Consider the following 18,513-nt stretch of genomic DNA (forward strand, 5'->3'; position numbering starts at 1 on the left):
AGTTGATAATGCTTGCCAAGAAAGCTTTAACAAGATTAATTAATAACATTAACAAGCACTGGCTACTCCAGAGCAGATACAGGTAACACAATTCTGTTCAGCAACTGCAAAGAAAGGGCCTGTCACTGTTCTGTTTCATATCTGGAATTATTCTTATGCTTCCTTAGCTGTTATACACAAGATTGTTCCAGTCCAACAATTGTTTCCTTGAGCACCTACTTCCCAATACAGAGTTCTACTAAAAAAGTAGATTTTATCACATTTAAAAAACCCTCACTGTCACTTCCTCAAACAAACCCACCCTATTCTCAGTAATACAGAGCAATACCCAGCCTGGTTTATCTCCCCTTTCTACGGAGAGAAATCACAAAGGTCAGAACACCAGAGCTGTGTAGGTGGAATGGCTCCTGTGATGCAGATAGCAGAATTATGTGTAAAAAAACTTCTGAAAATTGGCTACAAGTGAGTGGTAAGAGGGGAAAAAAAAAACCAAGAAAAGGTAAAGACAGTAAAATGAAGCGGAAGAAAAAAAATTCAAGAGAAAGAAGAAAATGAAAAGGGGCACAGAGGAGCACAGTGTGGTCTCTGGTGAGCCTGAGCAGTAAAACCACAGTGAAACTGGTATGTGACAAATGATGCTGACACACTCCCTTACCAGAGCTGCTGTCTGTATCTGAGAACTGCCAGTTTCAAAGCATGGTTAGCAGGTTAAAACATTTGCTATTCTGTTTTTCATCCTTTTGTGGTGCCTGTATTCATGCTTTCTGAATTTTTCTCCTACCTCTGCATTTCCTCTCGCCAGTTTGCATTCCCAGATCTTACACTTCACTGTTTTGCTCCAGTGATTCTCCCACCCTGTGTTCAACAATTCCCACACAGATTTCCCTTGCTGCTTTCTAGGTTGCACAATGTTCTTTTTAATTGCAGAGACCCTGTAAGTGGAAGATGACAGTTCCACTGTAAGACAGAGAGGTGGGAGGTACAAACACAGATGGGCGATGTTCTTCAAGTTGAAGCATTTAGACAAGTTCAGGGCAGTTCCCAAGCAGACCATTTTCCAGAGTAACTGGGTATTAAATAGAAATTACTTCATGTCAATCACTTTCAAACAGCAATCCCTACATCCAGGGGCAGAAAGGGCCACAGGAAGCTTCCTGTTAGCATCGCAGAGTTCTCAAAAAAGTTATCATTTCCTCTCTCAAGGAAAACCTAATTCCAGCTTTGTTCAACTGGCCTTTCCACTGCAGTATATTAATTAAGACAAGTTCATCTGAGTGTCACTCAGTGTCCAAGAGCAGAGAAGGAAGCAGTGGTAGTAGAAACAATGGTCTTTATCAGGACGTATTTTTAGGGTCTCACAAACACGCAAGACATCTTAGAAATATTTCCTGTTTACACAGAGCTGTACTATCTGTGTGCAATGATACACTGCACATCCTGAGGTTAGCCAGCAATCAGAAATATTGTGGAAGTCAAATGAGGCTAGACTGGACAACATTCCTTAGGAGACTTAATTGCCATTTGAAAATAAATTCTCCAACAGCAGAGAGCTATGAAAAGTTACCTTTAGATGCAAATCAAGTGCAAATTTATATTAAAAAATACAAAATTTAAAATACGGAGCATAACGTGGCAGATCTTTCATAAAGACAAAAAAGACACTTCAAACCACACTGAAAAATTCACTGTGAGAAAGTGAAATTAGAAGAACCTGTTCTCAAAAATTAAGAAAGAATTTTAAGTGGTCTGGGCATTTTTACAAGGAAAATGTCAAAACCTCCTCACTGGGGAAGAGGGACAGAAAATACAAAACCACAAGAGCATGTAATGCTGGATTCATTGAAATAAGGGAAAAAATAAGATGAATCTGCTTTGTCCAAAGGAAAAATAGCATTTGTCCTTGCTCTTCTTTTGCAGCCCAAAGCCCTACCACATGTTCTTACTGATTTCCTTCTAAAATACTTTGTGTCTGTGAATTAAACATGACCAAAACAAGTTCCTTGGAGAAAGGTTACAAATTAATCCTCCCCACCCAAACCAGTCTGTTCCTTCTCAAATTAACAGAGGCCATGCACAACACTTCACTGCCAGGATTTATTTTAGAGGTACATGAAAAGAAAACACATGAGTATAAAAACATTTCCAGTGATTATAACATCCAATTAAAGGTGTTTTAAGAAAGATAAATTTCATCAGAAATTGCATCATTACAGGTCATGGAATAGTTTGAAAAGCTACCATAGGTAACAGTAGTAAACAAAAGTGCCTCTGTGTGCATAATACTGAAGAAAGAAGTGCAGAGTTCTGTGCAGCATCCTCCTTACACACAAGCAGTTCCAATCCCAGCTGCTGTGGGCATTTTCTGGGAAGTCCTGTGGTTCAAAGAATCAGTTTACAAAATGCAGCTTCTGTGTCCAGTGACAGAGGGTTCTCAGCTCCCACAAACACAAAGGATCTCGAGTGTTTTGTCCCTGCAAAGAGGCTGCATGGCTCCCTCTGAGCTGCTCCTGCCCAGCAGATGCACCCTGCTTAGGAGAAACTGGACTTTGGTCCACAGTAAATCACCAGCTGTGGTCTGGAATTCAAAGCCCACTGTTCTCTGGGTTCTCCACAGAATCCCCTTGCATGGAGAATGGTCAGAATTACACAAGTGAAACCAGAAACAGGGCACAAGTCAGGAACTGCAGAAGTTACTGCAATGCAAAACAGGGATTTGTCTGATGCCCTAATTGCCAGAAAAAGTCACCTATCTGAAAGATTCAGTGCAAAACAAATTCTTGGGAGACTAGTATAAATGGGAAAACTGTTTCTAATATTGTTCCAAAGTGTAACAGGAATGTACAAACTGTAAACCTCAAGGCAGTGTTAATCCATGCAATGAACACAGTAACCTCTGAACCTGCCCTCACTACTCACAACTGGGAACAGTTCCCAACACCAAGCACCACGCTGAGATACAACTAAAACCTACAGAGGCCAAGTGTTCCTAAACCCCACTGCAAGTACCTAACCAGAAAACCTATGTCAGAGCTTCAACAGGACACAAAGACACCTGGACCTCAATAGATTTTATACAGTGAATGATGGAAACAAAACAAATATCCTATCAAGCTGTTAACTTTCTATCTCAAAACAACCCTGAAAAAAATAAGGCTTTGAGAAAAAGAGCAAAAAGGAATCCACTCAGTTCTGAAGGAGTATTCCAGCATGAACATCCCAACACACTTTGCTCTTCCACTTGAACCAAATCTGCTCTTTTCCATCCCTAACCACCATGCCAGTGAGGAGTAACTAACTCTACTCACCACACATGGGAGGGAGCTGTGGATACAGAACATGGGAGACTCACAAGTGCTCTGTTCCAGCACTGCAGTCTGAGATTCTGTGGAATGTTGATGCTTCTTCCTATCCTTTCCAAAGATCTCTATTTCCTCATCTAGAAACAAGACCCTTTCACAAACTAACTACCTTTCAGGTTCCTAAAGGTACATGAAATGTCTTATTCCATCTCCACCCTCAAGTGCACAGGATACAGTAAGGTCTGAGCACCTCTAGAAATCAAAAAGTTTGCAGACTGATTACTATAAATTCAAGAGATTTACAATTTTCAAAGATCATGCCAAATGCTTCATCAACCAAGGGCTGCTCACCTATGCTAAAGCATTTCTCAACTTCTGCAATGTCCTTCAGAAGTTACGGGATCCTGGCTAACTCCAAGCCAGGGACTGGTATAAAAATGGGTTTATTTTTCTTTTTTTAATGAGGGGGAGAAAGCAATAAGCAAATTGCTTAATTGTTTTATAAAAGAAGAATATTAAAAAAATCAAGAATAGTGCATTTTGATAAATGTATTTCAATTTGGAAAAATCAGAAATGGAAAATCCTACAAAGTGTTCTCAGTAAGGCATGAAGAGAAGGATCTACCAAAGCAGACTTTACACACTCCAAAGATTTTGTTTTCATGTGGCCTGTTGTCACTGGTGTTTTCCCAAAAGGTAATTAGCTTACATTTGAAAGTCAAATAAAATTTTGAAACAAGCTAACTAGCTGTATCTAATAAATAATTTTTAAATAACTTCATTTAAACTCAAAATTTGGAAATCAATTATTAAGTGGTTACAGCATAGTAAATATTGCATTGTAAATAAAATATCCTCTACAAAAAAAAAGGAACAAGCCAAAAAATCTATGAAACATTGCAACTTCCTTAGGTTAAATCATTGCATTAGATTCTATCACCTTAAAACATACAGCATTCCTTAAGTGCTATTTTTACAGTTCTCATCCAGTGCAAGAGAGTTACTCTCCCCAGAATAAAAATATTCATTTCCACAATAAATTATCTTCTACGAGCTTACAAAGTTTCTGAACAATCCTACCTGTCTTACTCCATCTTCTAAGAGCAAAAGCTTACAATCGCTAAGACATAAGAATCATCTGACTGCTGAACCAGGACCATTAAATGCCCTTTCTCTTTTCAGAATCACCCCCTGATTCTGGATTGTCAGGCTTCTGCAGCCAGCTGCTCTCTTCCTCTGGCAGATCCCCTTCTATTGGTGTTTTGCTAGGCTGAATCTAGGAGAGACAAATAAAAAATTAACAATTCAAAAGCACTGTGTTGCTCTGTATTATTTATACCATTATATAAAGAATTTGATAAAAATTAAGAAGATTAAAAAATCTAGCAAAATCTACTATAGTGATATCACAATATGAAATGTCATCCAAGAAGAAAGGCAGCAATCCTGCAGAGTCTCTGATAGATACTGAGCTCAGAGACAACACAAATACTCCACTCTGCCATGTTTCTCACCCATACAGAGAAAAATATATATTAAAAAAATATAATAGTATAAAATAGGAATGAGATACCAGCCAGCCCAGGAACTTTCATTATTGTATTCCCTAAGGCACTGGAATTTTACAGTCTTCTAAAACCCCTTCATCCTCATCATCAACAATGCAGAATTCCAATTTAATGATTCCCCACCATATTAGCACAGCCATGACAGCATGGAAAATTATGCACAAACAAAATTATTTGGAAAAAAACAGTGCTTGTGTAGAAGCAGCAATGCTTGGTCAGTTCATCTTGTTTGGGCAGGTTAAGTCATCCTAACAGAAATTAAACAAAGCCTGTTAATCAAATAACTTGAGTCCAGCTGTCCCATCCTTCCCAAATTCAAGTGACAATTTCCAGGAAACACTTTTGTGCAAGTCCCAAAATGGAGCACAAAAAGCTCAGCTACAATCTGCCAGAAATTTGGCAGCACTTGATTTGTCATCTTTGCAGAAACTGGGGACCTAACATGACAGAGCCCCTGAAGTTCCAAAAGTGAACACAGAGAGAGAAACCTGTCTTATTTCACTGCTATGTGATGCCATAACAGTTACTCACAGTCTTTTGGCATATAAGCAAATTCTTTTTAGCTAGGACATATTCTTTTAAAAATTATTTCTGCTGCCACCTTCCCAAGGATTAACACAGCTATTTTCAGATGCATATGAAAACAAAATAAATATTAAAAAAAAAAATTACATCAACATTAATCAGTGCTTCCAAATGTATTACCTGAAAAGGCTCACTGATGCCAACTATTGACTGCAAGTTATTGCTATAATAACAAAGCAAAAATTCTCCTCCCATCTTAGGTATTTCTGAAGCACTCATGTAAACCTGGCAAGAATAAGAACAGGCAATGAGCAATTTCCACAGCAAAAGAAGTTTACAAAAAAGCCATTCAGGACACTATCAGAATCAGTATCTGCTATTTATAAGCATGTTTTAAAACGTAAGCTCAAACAGATGAGGACAGAAATAACTCAGGAAACCGTCTGAAAATTAAATCAGGGAGGAGAAGGAATATCCTTCACCATGTCAGCAAGCTGGCTTACTTCAGTGAGAAGGGAGAAGAGACCCAGAGTGGTTGTAAGGGAAGGGACAAAGCCACAGAGCAGCAGAGGGAGCGGAGCTGCCTCCTGGTGGGAAAAGCAGAGCAATTCACCACCTTGGTTTGGGCCAGTCCCAAGGAGCCATGGTTCCCAATTTCAACTTCTATTTGTTCAGATAAGTATCTTTGGATAGTTATCATTTGTATCAAAAAATGTTTTATTTGTTTGGTTTAAATAATTTTAGGTAGTCACTACTAGAAAGCTTTGTAACTGACAGCAGCTTTTAAAGAGGGACCAAAAATCCAATAGGAAGAATTAGGAAGAGGGATTTTTAACAATAATATTGTTCCAAATTAGCTTCAACTGGGAAGAGAATACAGAACCCCTAAGGGGAAGGGGATATGGAACAGAACTCCAGTGGGAAACTACATTAGAAAGAAATACAACTGACTTACTTGTTTGCTGTCTTTGTTGGAAGAAATTTCATCATCTTCCACCCAAGCGTAAGTAACATAATCATTCACATGCCTGAAAGTCACCTGCAGGGAAAGATACAAACCATCAGCTTCCTGATGGAAACAAAAACCATACACTACACGGGAAACTCAAAGTTGTGAGAGATGTTTACTTTTTCACTGAAATAATTAAAACACTCTTAGGATCAAAACATTTTGGGGGCTTGCACAAACCTTTTGTTTGCTGAGAGGGTGGGAGTGCTCTGTTCTCTCACCTGTCTATTGACTTTTATTTTTGTTCTTTTTTTTGTTGCATAAACTCCTTTCCACAGCAACATTTTACTTAAATAAACCACCAGATTAGCAGAGAATTTAAAGGGTGTGGAAGAACTCCCATGCTGTAGAGCATGTCAGCACACAGAAACTAACGGCAATCAAGGACACAACCATTTCAGAGAGCTCTGCACTAGCAAGAATCACTGCTCTAAAACTCTCAACGACCTCCTGCAGCCACATTCACCATCTTTGCTGAAGAGCCATGATGAGATAACATTACCTGGAAGAGCCCAATCCAGTCCCAAGCACTGCTGGGGAATTCAGGCACCGTGGAGTAGCGGATGAAAACATCGTGCTCTGCACTCCACTCACCCTCAGGACTCAGTGTGACCAAGGGATCTGAGACAAGAGGCTTCATCTACACAAAAGAACAGAGTTTAAACTCAGTCAAGCCTGTCATTCTTTCAGTTATTCTTTTCAAGTTATTCTCTGTCACAATTGCCACCTGTGGGACTCTTTAACTGACTGGAAATAACCTGAAAGCAATTTGCTGCCTTCACTATGATCAGAATGAAACAGAGATTATGGTTTAGGAAATCAGCTGCTCTAAGGCAACACTGAGTAAAACAAACTTTTTCTGAACAACATAACTGGGACAGCACCTCAAGCTTGAAAGTTCCTGTAACAGGTTTGTGATCACTGATGCCATAGCTCATGTGACTGACATAGTTATTCAGAGTAACAGAAATCGAGTTCTCTTCTTCAGGGAATTCGCTTTCTTTTGATGCAACCTCACAGAGATTTTTCACTTTCCATAGAATTCTATCAGTCCATGCTGGCTTTCTTTTCTTCTCACTGCAAAAATGTAAGGTAAAAAGTGAAATGAGCAGAGAAACAAATTGCCAAAAGCTAAGAATGCTGTGCAAAATCTACTCAAAGTTCAAAGACTGTGAGATACATATTAATAAAAGGAGGCAATCATATCCAAGCTTCATTTTACAGCTCTGTTTCATGTGTTTTACAACCAACATTTCCTTAATTTGAACTCCGTTCACCCCAGATCAGTTTCAGGGCTTTCTGAAAGAGGAGTAAAATGAAGGGGAGAAGGACATTTCAGTGGGTTAGTTGGCTTCATACAGGAAATGATACTTTCTCCTAAAACCCTGTAAAAACATGCATGAACATTGAGTGAGTACAGCAACTGCCCCAGGCTCCAAATGTACAGATATTCTGAGAAATGAGGGCGTAAACATAAGGAATACGTAGGAAGAATTTGAAGGATATTTGAAATTATTCAAAATATTTGAGAGCAAGTTTCTTTTAACAACAAAAACCAGGACAAACTTGGGTAGCTTATGGTAATCACAGGTGCCAGAGCAATGCTTTATTTAGAAGTTCCTCTAAATTGTACCAGCCTGCATTTCAGGTTTGCAAGCTACTGTTGTCTCATAACAACAGGCTTTTAAAATTCCATAATTAAGGAAGTTGTGCCTGCAACTGTGCTATACATCAAACTGTTATCACAATGCAGAGTTTCCTTTTATACCACAACAATTACAACAGAAGACATAAGCCCTCTGTGGTTCTCTCTGTAGTGGGAGGAAGACTTAACAGCAACTCTCTGGATAGGGGGATCACTTCAAATTGAAATGGAGAAAAGATCATACCCTATGGAAGAGGAATTAGAATGGACTGGATTGGATTATGAAAGTTAAAAGCAGAAATGTGTAAGGAAAACTGTCAGTTTAATAACTTTAAATATCAAAACCAAGGCCATTTAGTTCAATATTCAACATAATTTTATTTTGCCCCTTCCCACTTTTAATAAGGTGGAAAGATTTGAAATGACTAAGGGCTCTTATCCCACTTACTCCAGTAATTACATAAACCGACAGAAATCTTTATGAGCTGCCAGATGTCTGCTCTGCTGTGCAGGAAAATACCAAAACAACAGCTTACGGTAATACACTCACTGTTTTAGAGAAATGGGGTATTAGATGGGAAACAAACCCTCAAAATTCACATTGAAGAAGTATCAAAAATAATATTCTGTGGGCTTCAGTAAAAGCAACTTTTGCAGGATGCTTGCCTTGAGGTCTGCTGGTCACCCCCATCTGAGCAAAGTCTCTCTGGTAGCTTGAACAGCAGCAGAATGCACACAGAATGTGTAAATATACTTTTTGTTCTTTCAATCAGCCAATACAGGCTATGAATCCCAATATGCCCAGGTTTGGATTATTACAAGTCTTTTTTGTTAACTGGATTTACTGCTGGTCCCATTACATCTCTTTACATTCAATTAAGAAGCAAAATGTCTTTGGATCCACATGAACGAACTTCCAATATTAAGTGCAACAGCAGAGTAGGTAACAGTGCAGCTTTCAGACAGGTTAAAAAAATCCCTAAAGAAAATCAGCTGTCATCTGATTTTCAAATATTTCACAAAAATCAAAGCAAAAGCTCAGATGGAGCCTTGTTTTGATTCTGAAATATTAAAAAAAACTACAAAATTCAGAAAGTTCTCTTCTTACTTAAACCAAAACAGGGACTTCTGTTCTCTGGAAGTAAAGAAAAAGATCAGTACAAAACCCTGTTTGGACAGGAACTTATCCTTCTGTGGAAACATAAGACTAATACTTAACAAACAGACTTTAATATCAGAGAAAAACTTTGGAAATATGAGATGCTCCATTTTCAACTTAAAACAATCAATAGAGACAAATATACATTAATTTTCAAATACCAGCATACCAAATGAAATGCTTAAACAGAGAAGGGAAACAAAAATGGCTGACAATTATTCTTTTGCTCCTTTTTGACAACCAATGAGCACTTTGAGTAGGAAACAAAACAGAAGCAGCTTAAACAAGTGCTCATTTATTCTGTGAATCTGGTCTTTCCAAAAAGGAAGCTGGGTTGTTTCATTACTTCCCTCAGCAGACCCCAGCTCCTTCAGCAAAAAATATTCATTTACTCAGATTCAATCAATCCAAGCCTAACAGAACAGCTCAACAGCCCCAATTCATGAGCACAGTCAGGAAATTCAGGTTTTCTGATTACTGAAGTGATATTTAAGCAAGTACCACATTCACTCTCATATTCCAAACTCATATTATCTTTTACCTTGTGTCATAGACCTCTGAGTAAAGGTCAAACTTGTAGGTGGGCTTAAACTGCAGAGGACCCTCTTTGAATTCCTTAAGAAACACTTCCTTCTTTTTTGCCATATTTAACTGCAAATATAAAAAGTAACATTTAAAGATTATGTTTAAAAATCTGGTCTTAAAGGATGATTGGGAAAGCATCTTCCAGGAGTTCAACATTGCAGTCAGTACAGCGTAATTGGAAAGGTAAATTCAGAAGGGCCTCTTTGTTATAGCAGAACTCTTGACATGATCCATCTGAAAGCTTTGGGGCAATTCCAGAATAAGGTTGTCTTAAAAATAATTCCTGGGAGAAGTCAGGGTGAGGAACAACTGACAAGACATGAAGTTCAAAGAAAGCTCCAGTCAAATGTGAGCATTGTAAATGAGTAAGAAACTACACAAAAGCAAAAAAAGTTGGCAATTAATTGGGGCTTATGACCACCTCATGTTCCATTTCATGACTGGTCTGAGTTTGTGTTCTTTAACAGAAATTAGAAGCTCAAGGTGTAATTTAACTACTGTGTGTTTGTGTGCATTAAAAACAAACCCAAACCCCCAAAGAGACTGAGACAACCTACCTGGTCCTTTTCCCACAGCAGATTGAAGCGCTTGTTATTGATTGATTCTCTGACAAAGTGTATCCCATAATCTGCTATCCGGAAGTTTAGATCTCCAAACCAGAAGAGAATCCTTAAAAAAACCAACCAAACCAAAATGCATAAAACATGGCAGATTTATAGGAAACCATTAAATGAGGGAAGAATTTGACAGAATATTAGCCATTACACTAATTAGGTGCTCTAATCACTTATATTGCTTAATGCAAACAGCTTAAACACAAACATTAAGTAGTTATAGATAAGCTTACACAGGGATAACCTGCTGCTAAGTAAAAAAAATTTAAAGTAATTGGAACAGTAAATTAAGTCCCTTGCTTTCTTGTTGCTTTCTCATTACTGCCTGAATATTAACTTCTCCTGAGTCTTATGTCTCTGAACATTTAACAGCAACCTAGAGGATTTTTGGTATAAACAGGCTTTAGTTTCTAAAGCCTTCCTGCATGACATGTACAGTCTATATGCTAACAAATGTATTAAAAAATTAAAGACTGAAAGAAAACAGTCTTGTAAAACAGACATCTGTCTTTCAGGTTATCTTTTCCTCACAGGGTTCAGGGTCAAGGCCGAAGGGACATTTAAAATAAAAATGATGGATGAAAACTCCAATCCCAAAACTCTTCAGTGCAAGAGTTCACCATATAATAGATAAAACCTATAGAGACAGAACTAAGTGAACAACTCACTCATGATCCATGGGACTTGGAATATCCTCTCCTTCAAACTGCATTTCTAGAATTTTTTCAAAGTCATCCAGTCGCTGCTCTGTGTTCTCCATGTGAGCTGGCAAGTGGCAGTTCATGAAACAGATCGTGTGACCAAAGAGGGACATGCGGATGCTGACTCCTCCTTTGTTCCCCTGGGATGGAAGAACAACAACATTCCCTGAAACTGCAGTCAATGCCTGCAAGTGTAACTACTAACACCACCTACAACTTTTTAAATCTTGCAATTTAGATTTAGATCAGTACAATTTCTTCCTACACAAGTTGTTGTGTATCAGCAAATAAACTGGTGAAATTATGGTCTGTGCTGCACACAAGGCTCAAACAAATGAGTTTGCTTGTCAGTTTATTAATTTTTAATTAAACCACATCTCCTATCTCTCAGCATGGATCCATGCAAAGGCACACAGCACCATAAGTAACCAGGGCAACCACAGCTCGGGAATTCCTTACCCAGTATCCATAGAGGCCTGTCCGTGTGTAGTGGGTGTGGATGTCCCGGACGAAGGGAAGGTGGATGTGCTTCACAAAGATCAGAAGCAGCAACCCCTGCATGCGAACCGAGGAGAGCTGGAAGAGATAGAAAAGATGGAATGGTCATTTCCAGGAGTTCCTTGGGTTTACTTCACAGGAGCTTTTAGGGGAAGAAGGCCAGAGCAGAAGTCATGCAATTCCCTTGCCAAGCCTGGCCTGAATACTGTGACACAGTAAATGCAGACCCATTTCAGTGCTGTGAAAAACATATTCCTTATAAACAAATCTGATCAATCCCTCAGCTAATTAACACAGTTCTAACACTGTATTACAAATTTGAAGTTGACCTCAAAACATGCACCTGCCCAAACCTCTTTAAAGTCTTTTCTTCTGCCTTACCAGCCTCGTTTCATTCTTTAAGAATCCTGTTCATGAAGGACCAAATCCTTCACTTTTCACCTAAAAGCTTTATAGCTCACACTCAGAAGTCCTCCAACAGCAGCAAGTTTTTCAAACTGAAGCACCCTTCAGCAGATCATTAAATATTCTAAATGCCATTAAATGCCTCAAAAGCACAGCAGTCAATTCCAGGCATCTGCAAAAACAATGAGCTGCAAACAGCAGTAACTCCTGCCTGCAGTGCCTGTAACAACTGATTTACCAAACACTTAGGGAGCATACAGACAGGGGGAATTTGTGGTTTAGGGTTTTTTTGGTTTGTTGTGTGTGGAAATAGTCTAATAAAGATATCCTTCATTGAACATTTATGGACTTTACAATGTTCCTGGCATGAGACACAAAATTCATTGTGTTTGTTTTAATGATAATGATTCCATTTAAAATATAGATATTGAAATACATGAATTGTAGTTCAATTTTATGCTGGAATTATTTAGAAAAAGACTACATTAGAATAAAACTGACATGCAACAGCTGGAGAAGCACAAAAAATTCAGCCCAAAATTTAAAACAGAATTCCTCTTTTCTTTGTCTTCCTATCTACACAGTTAAATGATTTCAGAATATATTTTAATGTTCTCATTGTCTTTGAACCCAGCAAAATACCAAACAGAATATTGAAACAATGGACTGCAATTACTCGACGATGCATGAATATTTTAGTAGTCAGCATTCTCTTTTCCATAATTACATTCATGAGGTACCCAGATCTTCCAGTCCCTCTATTATTTATTTGCTTTGTTTCATTCTGCTGTGGCCAGTCCCAAGACATTTCTCAAGATCCACAGCTCCTGAACACCACAAGGCACTGACCCTTCCTCTGCTGGAACCAGCACCAGTCCCACCAGTCCTTAGAGCCAAATCAAGCAAAGCCCTTGCACAGAGGGAACATGATCCTGTGGATGGTGAAAGAACTGACTGTGACCAATTTAACACTCTGAAAACAGACTCTGTTACTGAGGGGACAGAATGTCCCAAGGATGAACACCTATCCCTCCACACCCAACCTCGTCACAGGTCAGCCAAGGGGTAACTGCTCCTCTCCTCCTCAACCAAATTCCTGGCTAAGTCCTAGGATAACCTTTCCTTGCTGCCTGGTTTGATTTTGACCCGGCCTGACAACTCCCCCTCATTATTAGAGCTAATCAAGTCCTGCTGAAAGCCATTAGGTGGCAGCATCCATTCATTAGTGTGGTTCAAACTCCCATAGTTATAAATTAGAATTCAAAATCAGCCAGGCATACCAGCAGGAATTCTTTTAACTGTGTGTATACAGGGCCTGAATGTCAGCCCACGGCCAGATTTTGAATTTTTATCAGCAATGACTTAGGCCAGAATGAACAATGTGGGTTTTTTCCTTTTTGTAATTCCCAATGGGTCCTTTGTTTTGTTTAATTACAATTAAAAGAACAGCACAACTACTGAGTCTGATTAGCACGCAGATAATGCAATCAACCCCAGCAAAATCAGCCTGAAATAATGCTTGGTTTAAAAAACCACTACAAAAGGCTTTTAACTTCTCTTTATTAGAGAAATTCAGGATATCTTGCTACGTTTATTGTTTTCATTAAAATAGCCAGTACTTTAGCTGATCTTATGTTCCTGATATTACCCCAAAATCTTGTCATTAAAATTCCCAAATAATGTTATAGGTCTTCAACCAAAAATTAAGTCCTCAGGTAAATATATACACCCACTAAAATCCTGTTTTACACATATGCAATTTATTTTCACCTGCAAACAAATTGAAAAAAAAAAAAAAACAAGATAAAGGAGCCTTACCAATCTTAATGAAAATCACTGCCATTGCTTGGGATATTTATAGTGCAAGACTACATTAGAAGCATCACAATACAGTTCCCCAATACTGCACAGAGCAAAAACCTTTTCTACAAACAAGAGAGAGATAAAGACATTGTGGCCACAAGAAATATGCTGTTCAGTGTAAGTTCACATCACATGAAAAAACAGGAAAACACAAGTGTGATGAGGAATCACTTCTAACATACGTGTACCTATGGAAGTGACAGACACCTGCAAAAAACACCATCAACTTATCTTTTATGGAGCATCTGAGGAAAAAAATTTAAGGTATTTTCCTTCAGTTGCTGTGACACTTAAGAGAGATGTAAATAATTACCTTGATATACCCCAAGGGAGACAATACAGTCATGAAAAAAACGCTCCATGGATCATCAAATGCCAAGTCAGACAGAAAATTTGTGATTCTTGAGTTCACCTCCTGTAAGCTGAATACATCACAATTACTCACACTGCGCCAGTTTGTTTTGGACAGAATTCATAGGAACTTTGAAGAACACAGACCCCAGAAATTTCTTGCTGTTCAGTCTCTCATTCAAGCAGTTTAACCCACACACAGATTTAACACATCTGACACCGAGGAAAATAAAATTAAAGGAGGTTATATACACCTTAAGACAGAGTTTCAGACAATGCCAAACTTGAGATGTGTTATAACAAATAACCTGAATGTAAGGACTTAAGAATTTCAACAAAGTTTGGAAAACAGAGTGGTAAATTGAGACTAACAAGCTTGCACTAACTCCCTTAAAACATGCAGAATTTTCCATAACTTCCATGTCAAAATGAACATGCCTTTACGTGCTAACAAAGAAAACAGCAGCCAAAAGTTTTTGTGTGTGTAGAAAAAAGATGTTCTGCATTCTGTCACAAAATAGCAGCAGATAACTGCTATAAATCATCTCTGTTCTAAGATAATACTCTGGTTAGACTAAGTTAACTCTTCACCCTCTGGTAGCAATAGTGTTAAACCATCTCCCACATCACACAGTCCTCCCAAAACAGACCATCTTGAGACCCAGCAGTTTTGCAATAAACTCACAAAGCAAGTTCTTTAATATACACTCACCCTATAATGTACATATCCGTGGTCGGGCCCAGTGAGTTCAGTTGAAGCAAACTCGTGACATCGGGAGGGGGAGAAGCTGTGCCCACATTCCAGGTAACTAAGTGTAGTCTAAAAACAAACAGAAAACCCCACATTTTTTTTTGCTAAAATTGAAATGTGGATATGCACCCTACCCTAAGAACGCTCTGATTTCCCCACAGAATTCCTGTCATTTTTCCTCAATCAGAAATCTGTCAGCCCCGACACCACCACGAAAACAACCAACTGGAGGGAACAAAACCTGAATTCTTGCCACTTATCCTTCAGCTTTTTCCCCCAGCGGAGGAAAGCTTCATCTAGAGTGCGAGACACTTCTTCGTGGATCTCATCATCCGAGCTGATGTCCTCCACACACGCCATCAGCTGGGCCACCCTGTGCCGGAGCTGCACGCGGCCGCTGGAGCCGGTGCTGCTGATGCTGGCAGAGCGGCTGCGCACGTTGGGCAGGCTCTCCAAATCGTTCAGGGAGAGCCCCTCGGAATGCTGACACGCATCCTCGCTGCTGAGGGATGCCATCTGCTCCAAGTTAAAGCTATGCCCTGAAGGACTAGCCCATGAAAATCAAGAGATTGATAAGGGTCTTCCAGATCCTGTGGAATTCAGCATTGCTTTCCAACACAAAAGGACAAATGTAGGGGCAGCAATGCTGAAAAAAAAGCTGTGGCGTTCCCACCACACTCACTGGGTTGTTACAAAAGCTGCAATCACGTCCTGCCACACACAGTGAATTGTGTTTTTCATAATAGATTTAATGTGGTTAATTCTACGAGCTCAAGGTTTAAAAGAATTTATTGTTGATTTGAATCGATCATGTGCCTGTCTGTAGGCAAGGACAAATGTAATCTCCAGCTCCCAAAAATACAAAGTTCCGATCAGAACCAAGCAAAGCCACTGTTCCTCTCAACATTCACATCATAGGACTCATCTGTTGCTTCTTTACAAAATGGTCATTTCAGTACCAGAGCTTCTAAAAAGAGATTCACTTTACTGTCAGTCTTGTTACATGACAAACAGGCTTAAAAAATAATAATCTATTAATTTTCCATCCATCTTAGGGTTCTACAATGACCTTATAAACACTGATAATCAGTGAATCCCACCAATACACCCATTGTTAAGGCTGTATTTTTATCCCACAATCAACTACCTGCTCAAGGTGACACACAATGTATGTGGAAAAGCTGGAAAATGACCTTGCATATCACATTAAAAAGATCCGTAACTTCCCTCACTAATAGTATATCTTTGTAAGACTACGCTGAAGTCACCCAAAAGCTACTCCAAAACAAATTTCCAGGGGAAAAAAAAAATGTAGGTAGGCTGCAGATCTAATTCTGCCACCAGAGATGTATCACTTGGGAATGCTGTCCAGTTACTAATTTCGTAAGACAATTACCTGATTAAACAAAACTGAAATAATGTTGAAGCCATCAGTCATTACTGACAGAAATTCAACTCCTCAAGGTGCCCAGTGACCACAATACTGATAAAAACACAGACCTCAGTGGTAGAAACAAATACTGTCCTAAATACAAGCAAGCTACTGAAGTCATTATTTAGCATCAGCGATGCTAATCCTCAAATGATTCTATAGCAGAGAATTTCTCAGCGTCACAGTGCTCATAACACAGCCTTCGACGGATTTTTGAGATATCGGAGCTATTGTCAGCTTGTTGGTTTGGTTTTTTAAGTTTTCCCGTCATAGGCTGTTACCCAAATCCCATCTAAGCAGGTTTCTGTAGGGAATAGAGCCCAGGCAGGACACCAGCACTTCTCGCCACAGAGCGAAGACGCATTGTAAAAACACCGTAAAAGCAGAAGCTCAATATTTACTAAGCTGTTTCTTCCTCAGAGAAAGTGACAAGTTCGAGACACCCTGTACATTACAAAAGTGCAGATGCTCGTGCCCTCATTACACATTAACAGAGCTCCGGGAAGTCCCAAGGACCCAGAAAAGCCTCATAAGCCTCCCTGAACCACTCCAGTACCGACCTTCCAAACCAGAAAATCAGCTTTCCTCCTCTACTTCATATGACTACGCAAGGCTGCCAATTTGTGTAACTCCTCGTTAATACGCACAAACACAAGTTTCGCTAATTCTCGGCGATTTACGTAACCGCTTGGGGCCACTTTTCGGAGCTGCCCTCAGACCCGCGCCTCGCGCCCCTCCCGCGCCCACCACTCACCTCAACTCCTTCGTGGGAAGGCCCGCGGTCTCCATGCCCGGGGTCCCCGCAGGGAAGCGCTGCCCAAAGGACCGGGAAGGGGCCGGCGGAGCCCCCCGAGCTCCCCTCACAGGACCCGGCCCGGCCGAGGCCTCCGCGCCGCCCTCAGCGCTCCGCGCCCACTGGCGCGCGTGACGGGGGCGGGCACGCGCCGCGCCAGGGCGCCCCCACGCGGACGGGAGGACCCACAGCAGCCCCGGGATGGCACCGAGACCTCAAATCCAAATCCCAAAACAAAGGAGACGGAAGCGGGAGGCTCTGTCTAGTATTTTATTAGATTTCATTTCCAATATGCCTGTATTGGAAGATTTAGGAGACAAAAAAGGCACAAACTCACATTTAAAGAAACGACGAGATAATCTAACCCATTCTACAAAGTGTGTGTTGCCAAAGGAAAGAGCACGAAGAACCCCTCGGGATGTGGCGGGAGGCCCAGCGGGATCAACCCGGAGGGGTGCGGGACGCGGGGGGCAAGCAGCCCTGTCAGCAAACCAGCCTGACCCAGGCTGGGGCAAGGGGGCTGCCCCCAGACCCCCAAACCCACCTGGTGTGGATGGGAGTGACGATCCCAGCACATCCAGCCCCTCCTGATCCCACCGGGAGCCGGCAGGTCCAGGGGTTCTTGCCAAAGCTGATGGAAGATACGGCACGGGAACGCTGCGTGATCTTTGCTATGCTCACTAGCAGGAACCAAGCATCGAGACTGAAGGGTCTTTACAGGATTTGTCTATCCAAAGGCCGAGGGATGCTTTCACTCAGGATCAAATTGGAAGGACAGAAAACAAAGGGCAGGGAGCAGGGGTGGGGGGAGTATTCAGGCTGAAGTTCCTGCAGTTCTCACCCCCCCCCCCCCCCGCCCAAGTTTTTCCACTAATCAGGAAAGCTTTGTGTAAAAGCTCTTACTCTGAAATCAGAGGATCAAAAAAGGATTGCAATGGTGGAATGTTACAATCTGCTTCCACGGCGATTAGTGTCATCAGATGGAAAGCCTCTTGGATAACACAAACTGAAAGAACAAGTGTGCTATGTGTATTCTCAGGTTGCCCTCAAGTATAAGAATCCCTCAAAACGTAACCAACAAACATAAATGGGAAGTCAGTGCATAAATTCTCTGTTAAAAATACTTCAAACTGAAAGAACTCTAACTGGGGCCTACACTCCTAGAATACTTCTGGAACAGCTATACAACATGTCATGAAACATCCTGTTCCCAAATAGCCTCAAAGATTAAAATTTAGTTTCTTTACCTATTTTACAATAAACTTGTTTTACTTCTGCCCGGTGAGATTGCTAAAACCCCTCAAACCCCACCCCA

General features: G+C 40.3%; 1 protein-coding gene across 3 annotated transcripts; it reads right to left on the reverse strand.

The window, feature by feature from the left end:
• Positions 1-2,080: 2,080 nt before the first annotated feature.
• Positions 2,081-17,320, reverse strand: INPP5K (inositol polyphosphate-5-phosphatase K). 3 transcript variants are annotated; one of them, XM_069033314.1, is made up of 13 exons: positions 17,160-17,320; positions 14,935-15,042; positions 14,185-14,293; positions 11,565-11,681; positions 11,073-11,245; positions 10,348-10,459; positions 9,747-9,856; positions 9,155-9,181; positions 7,286-7,478; positions 6,904-7,041; positions 6,348-6,431; positions 5,573-5,677; positions 2,081-4,575 (listed from the first exon to the last, which is right to left on the reverse strand). In XM_069033314.1, the coding sequence occupies exons 1-13, from the start codon at positions 17,192-17,194 to the stop codon at positions 4,459-4,461; spliced, it is 1,428 nt and encodes a 475-aa protein (XP_068889415.1). In that variant the 5' UTR covers positions 17,195-17,320; the 3' UTR covers positions 2,081-4,458. The 3 variants fall into 3 exon arrangements, with proteins under 3 accessions (XP_068889415.1, XP_068889416.1, XP_068889417.1); XM_069033315.1 differs by lacking the exon at positions 9,155-9,181; XM_069033316.1 differs by lacking the exons at positions 14,185-14,293; positions 14,935-15,042; positions 17,160-17,320 and adding an exon at positions 12,858-13,031.
• Positions 17,321-18,513: the final 1,193 nt, after the last annotated feature.

The sequence above is a fragment of the Aphelocoma coerulescens genome, chromosome 19 (assembly GCF_041296385.1).
Source record: "Aphelocoma coerulescens isolate FSJ_1873_10779 chromosome 19, UR_Acoe_1.0, whole genome shotgun sequence".
In the NCBI taxonomy this organism is placed as follows: Eukaryota; Metazoa; Chordata; class Aves; order Passeriformes; family Corvidae; genus Aphelocoma; species Aphelocoma coerulescens.

What these genes read in the sequence shown, in the direction of transcription:
- INPP5K (XM_069033314.1), bottom strand. Translation starts at nt 17,194, where the DNA reads ATGGAGACCGCGGGCCTTCCCACGAAGGAGTTGAG. An exon ending in CCAAGTCCCATGGATCATGA is followed by an intron (nt 10,460 to 11,072) that starts GTGAGTTGTTCA and finishes GGTTTTTTTAAG; the next exon opens with GATTCTCTTCTGGTTTGGAG. An exon ending in TCAGAGGTCTATGACACAAG is followed by an intron (nt 9,182 to 9,746) that starts GTAAAAGATAAT and finishes CTTTACTTCCAG; the next exon opens with AGAACAGAAGTCCCTGTTTT.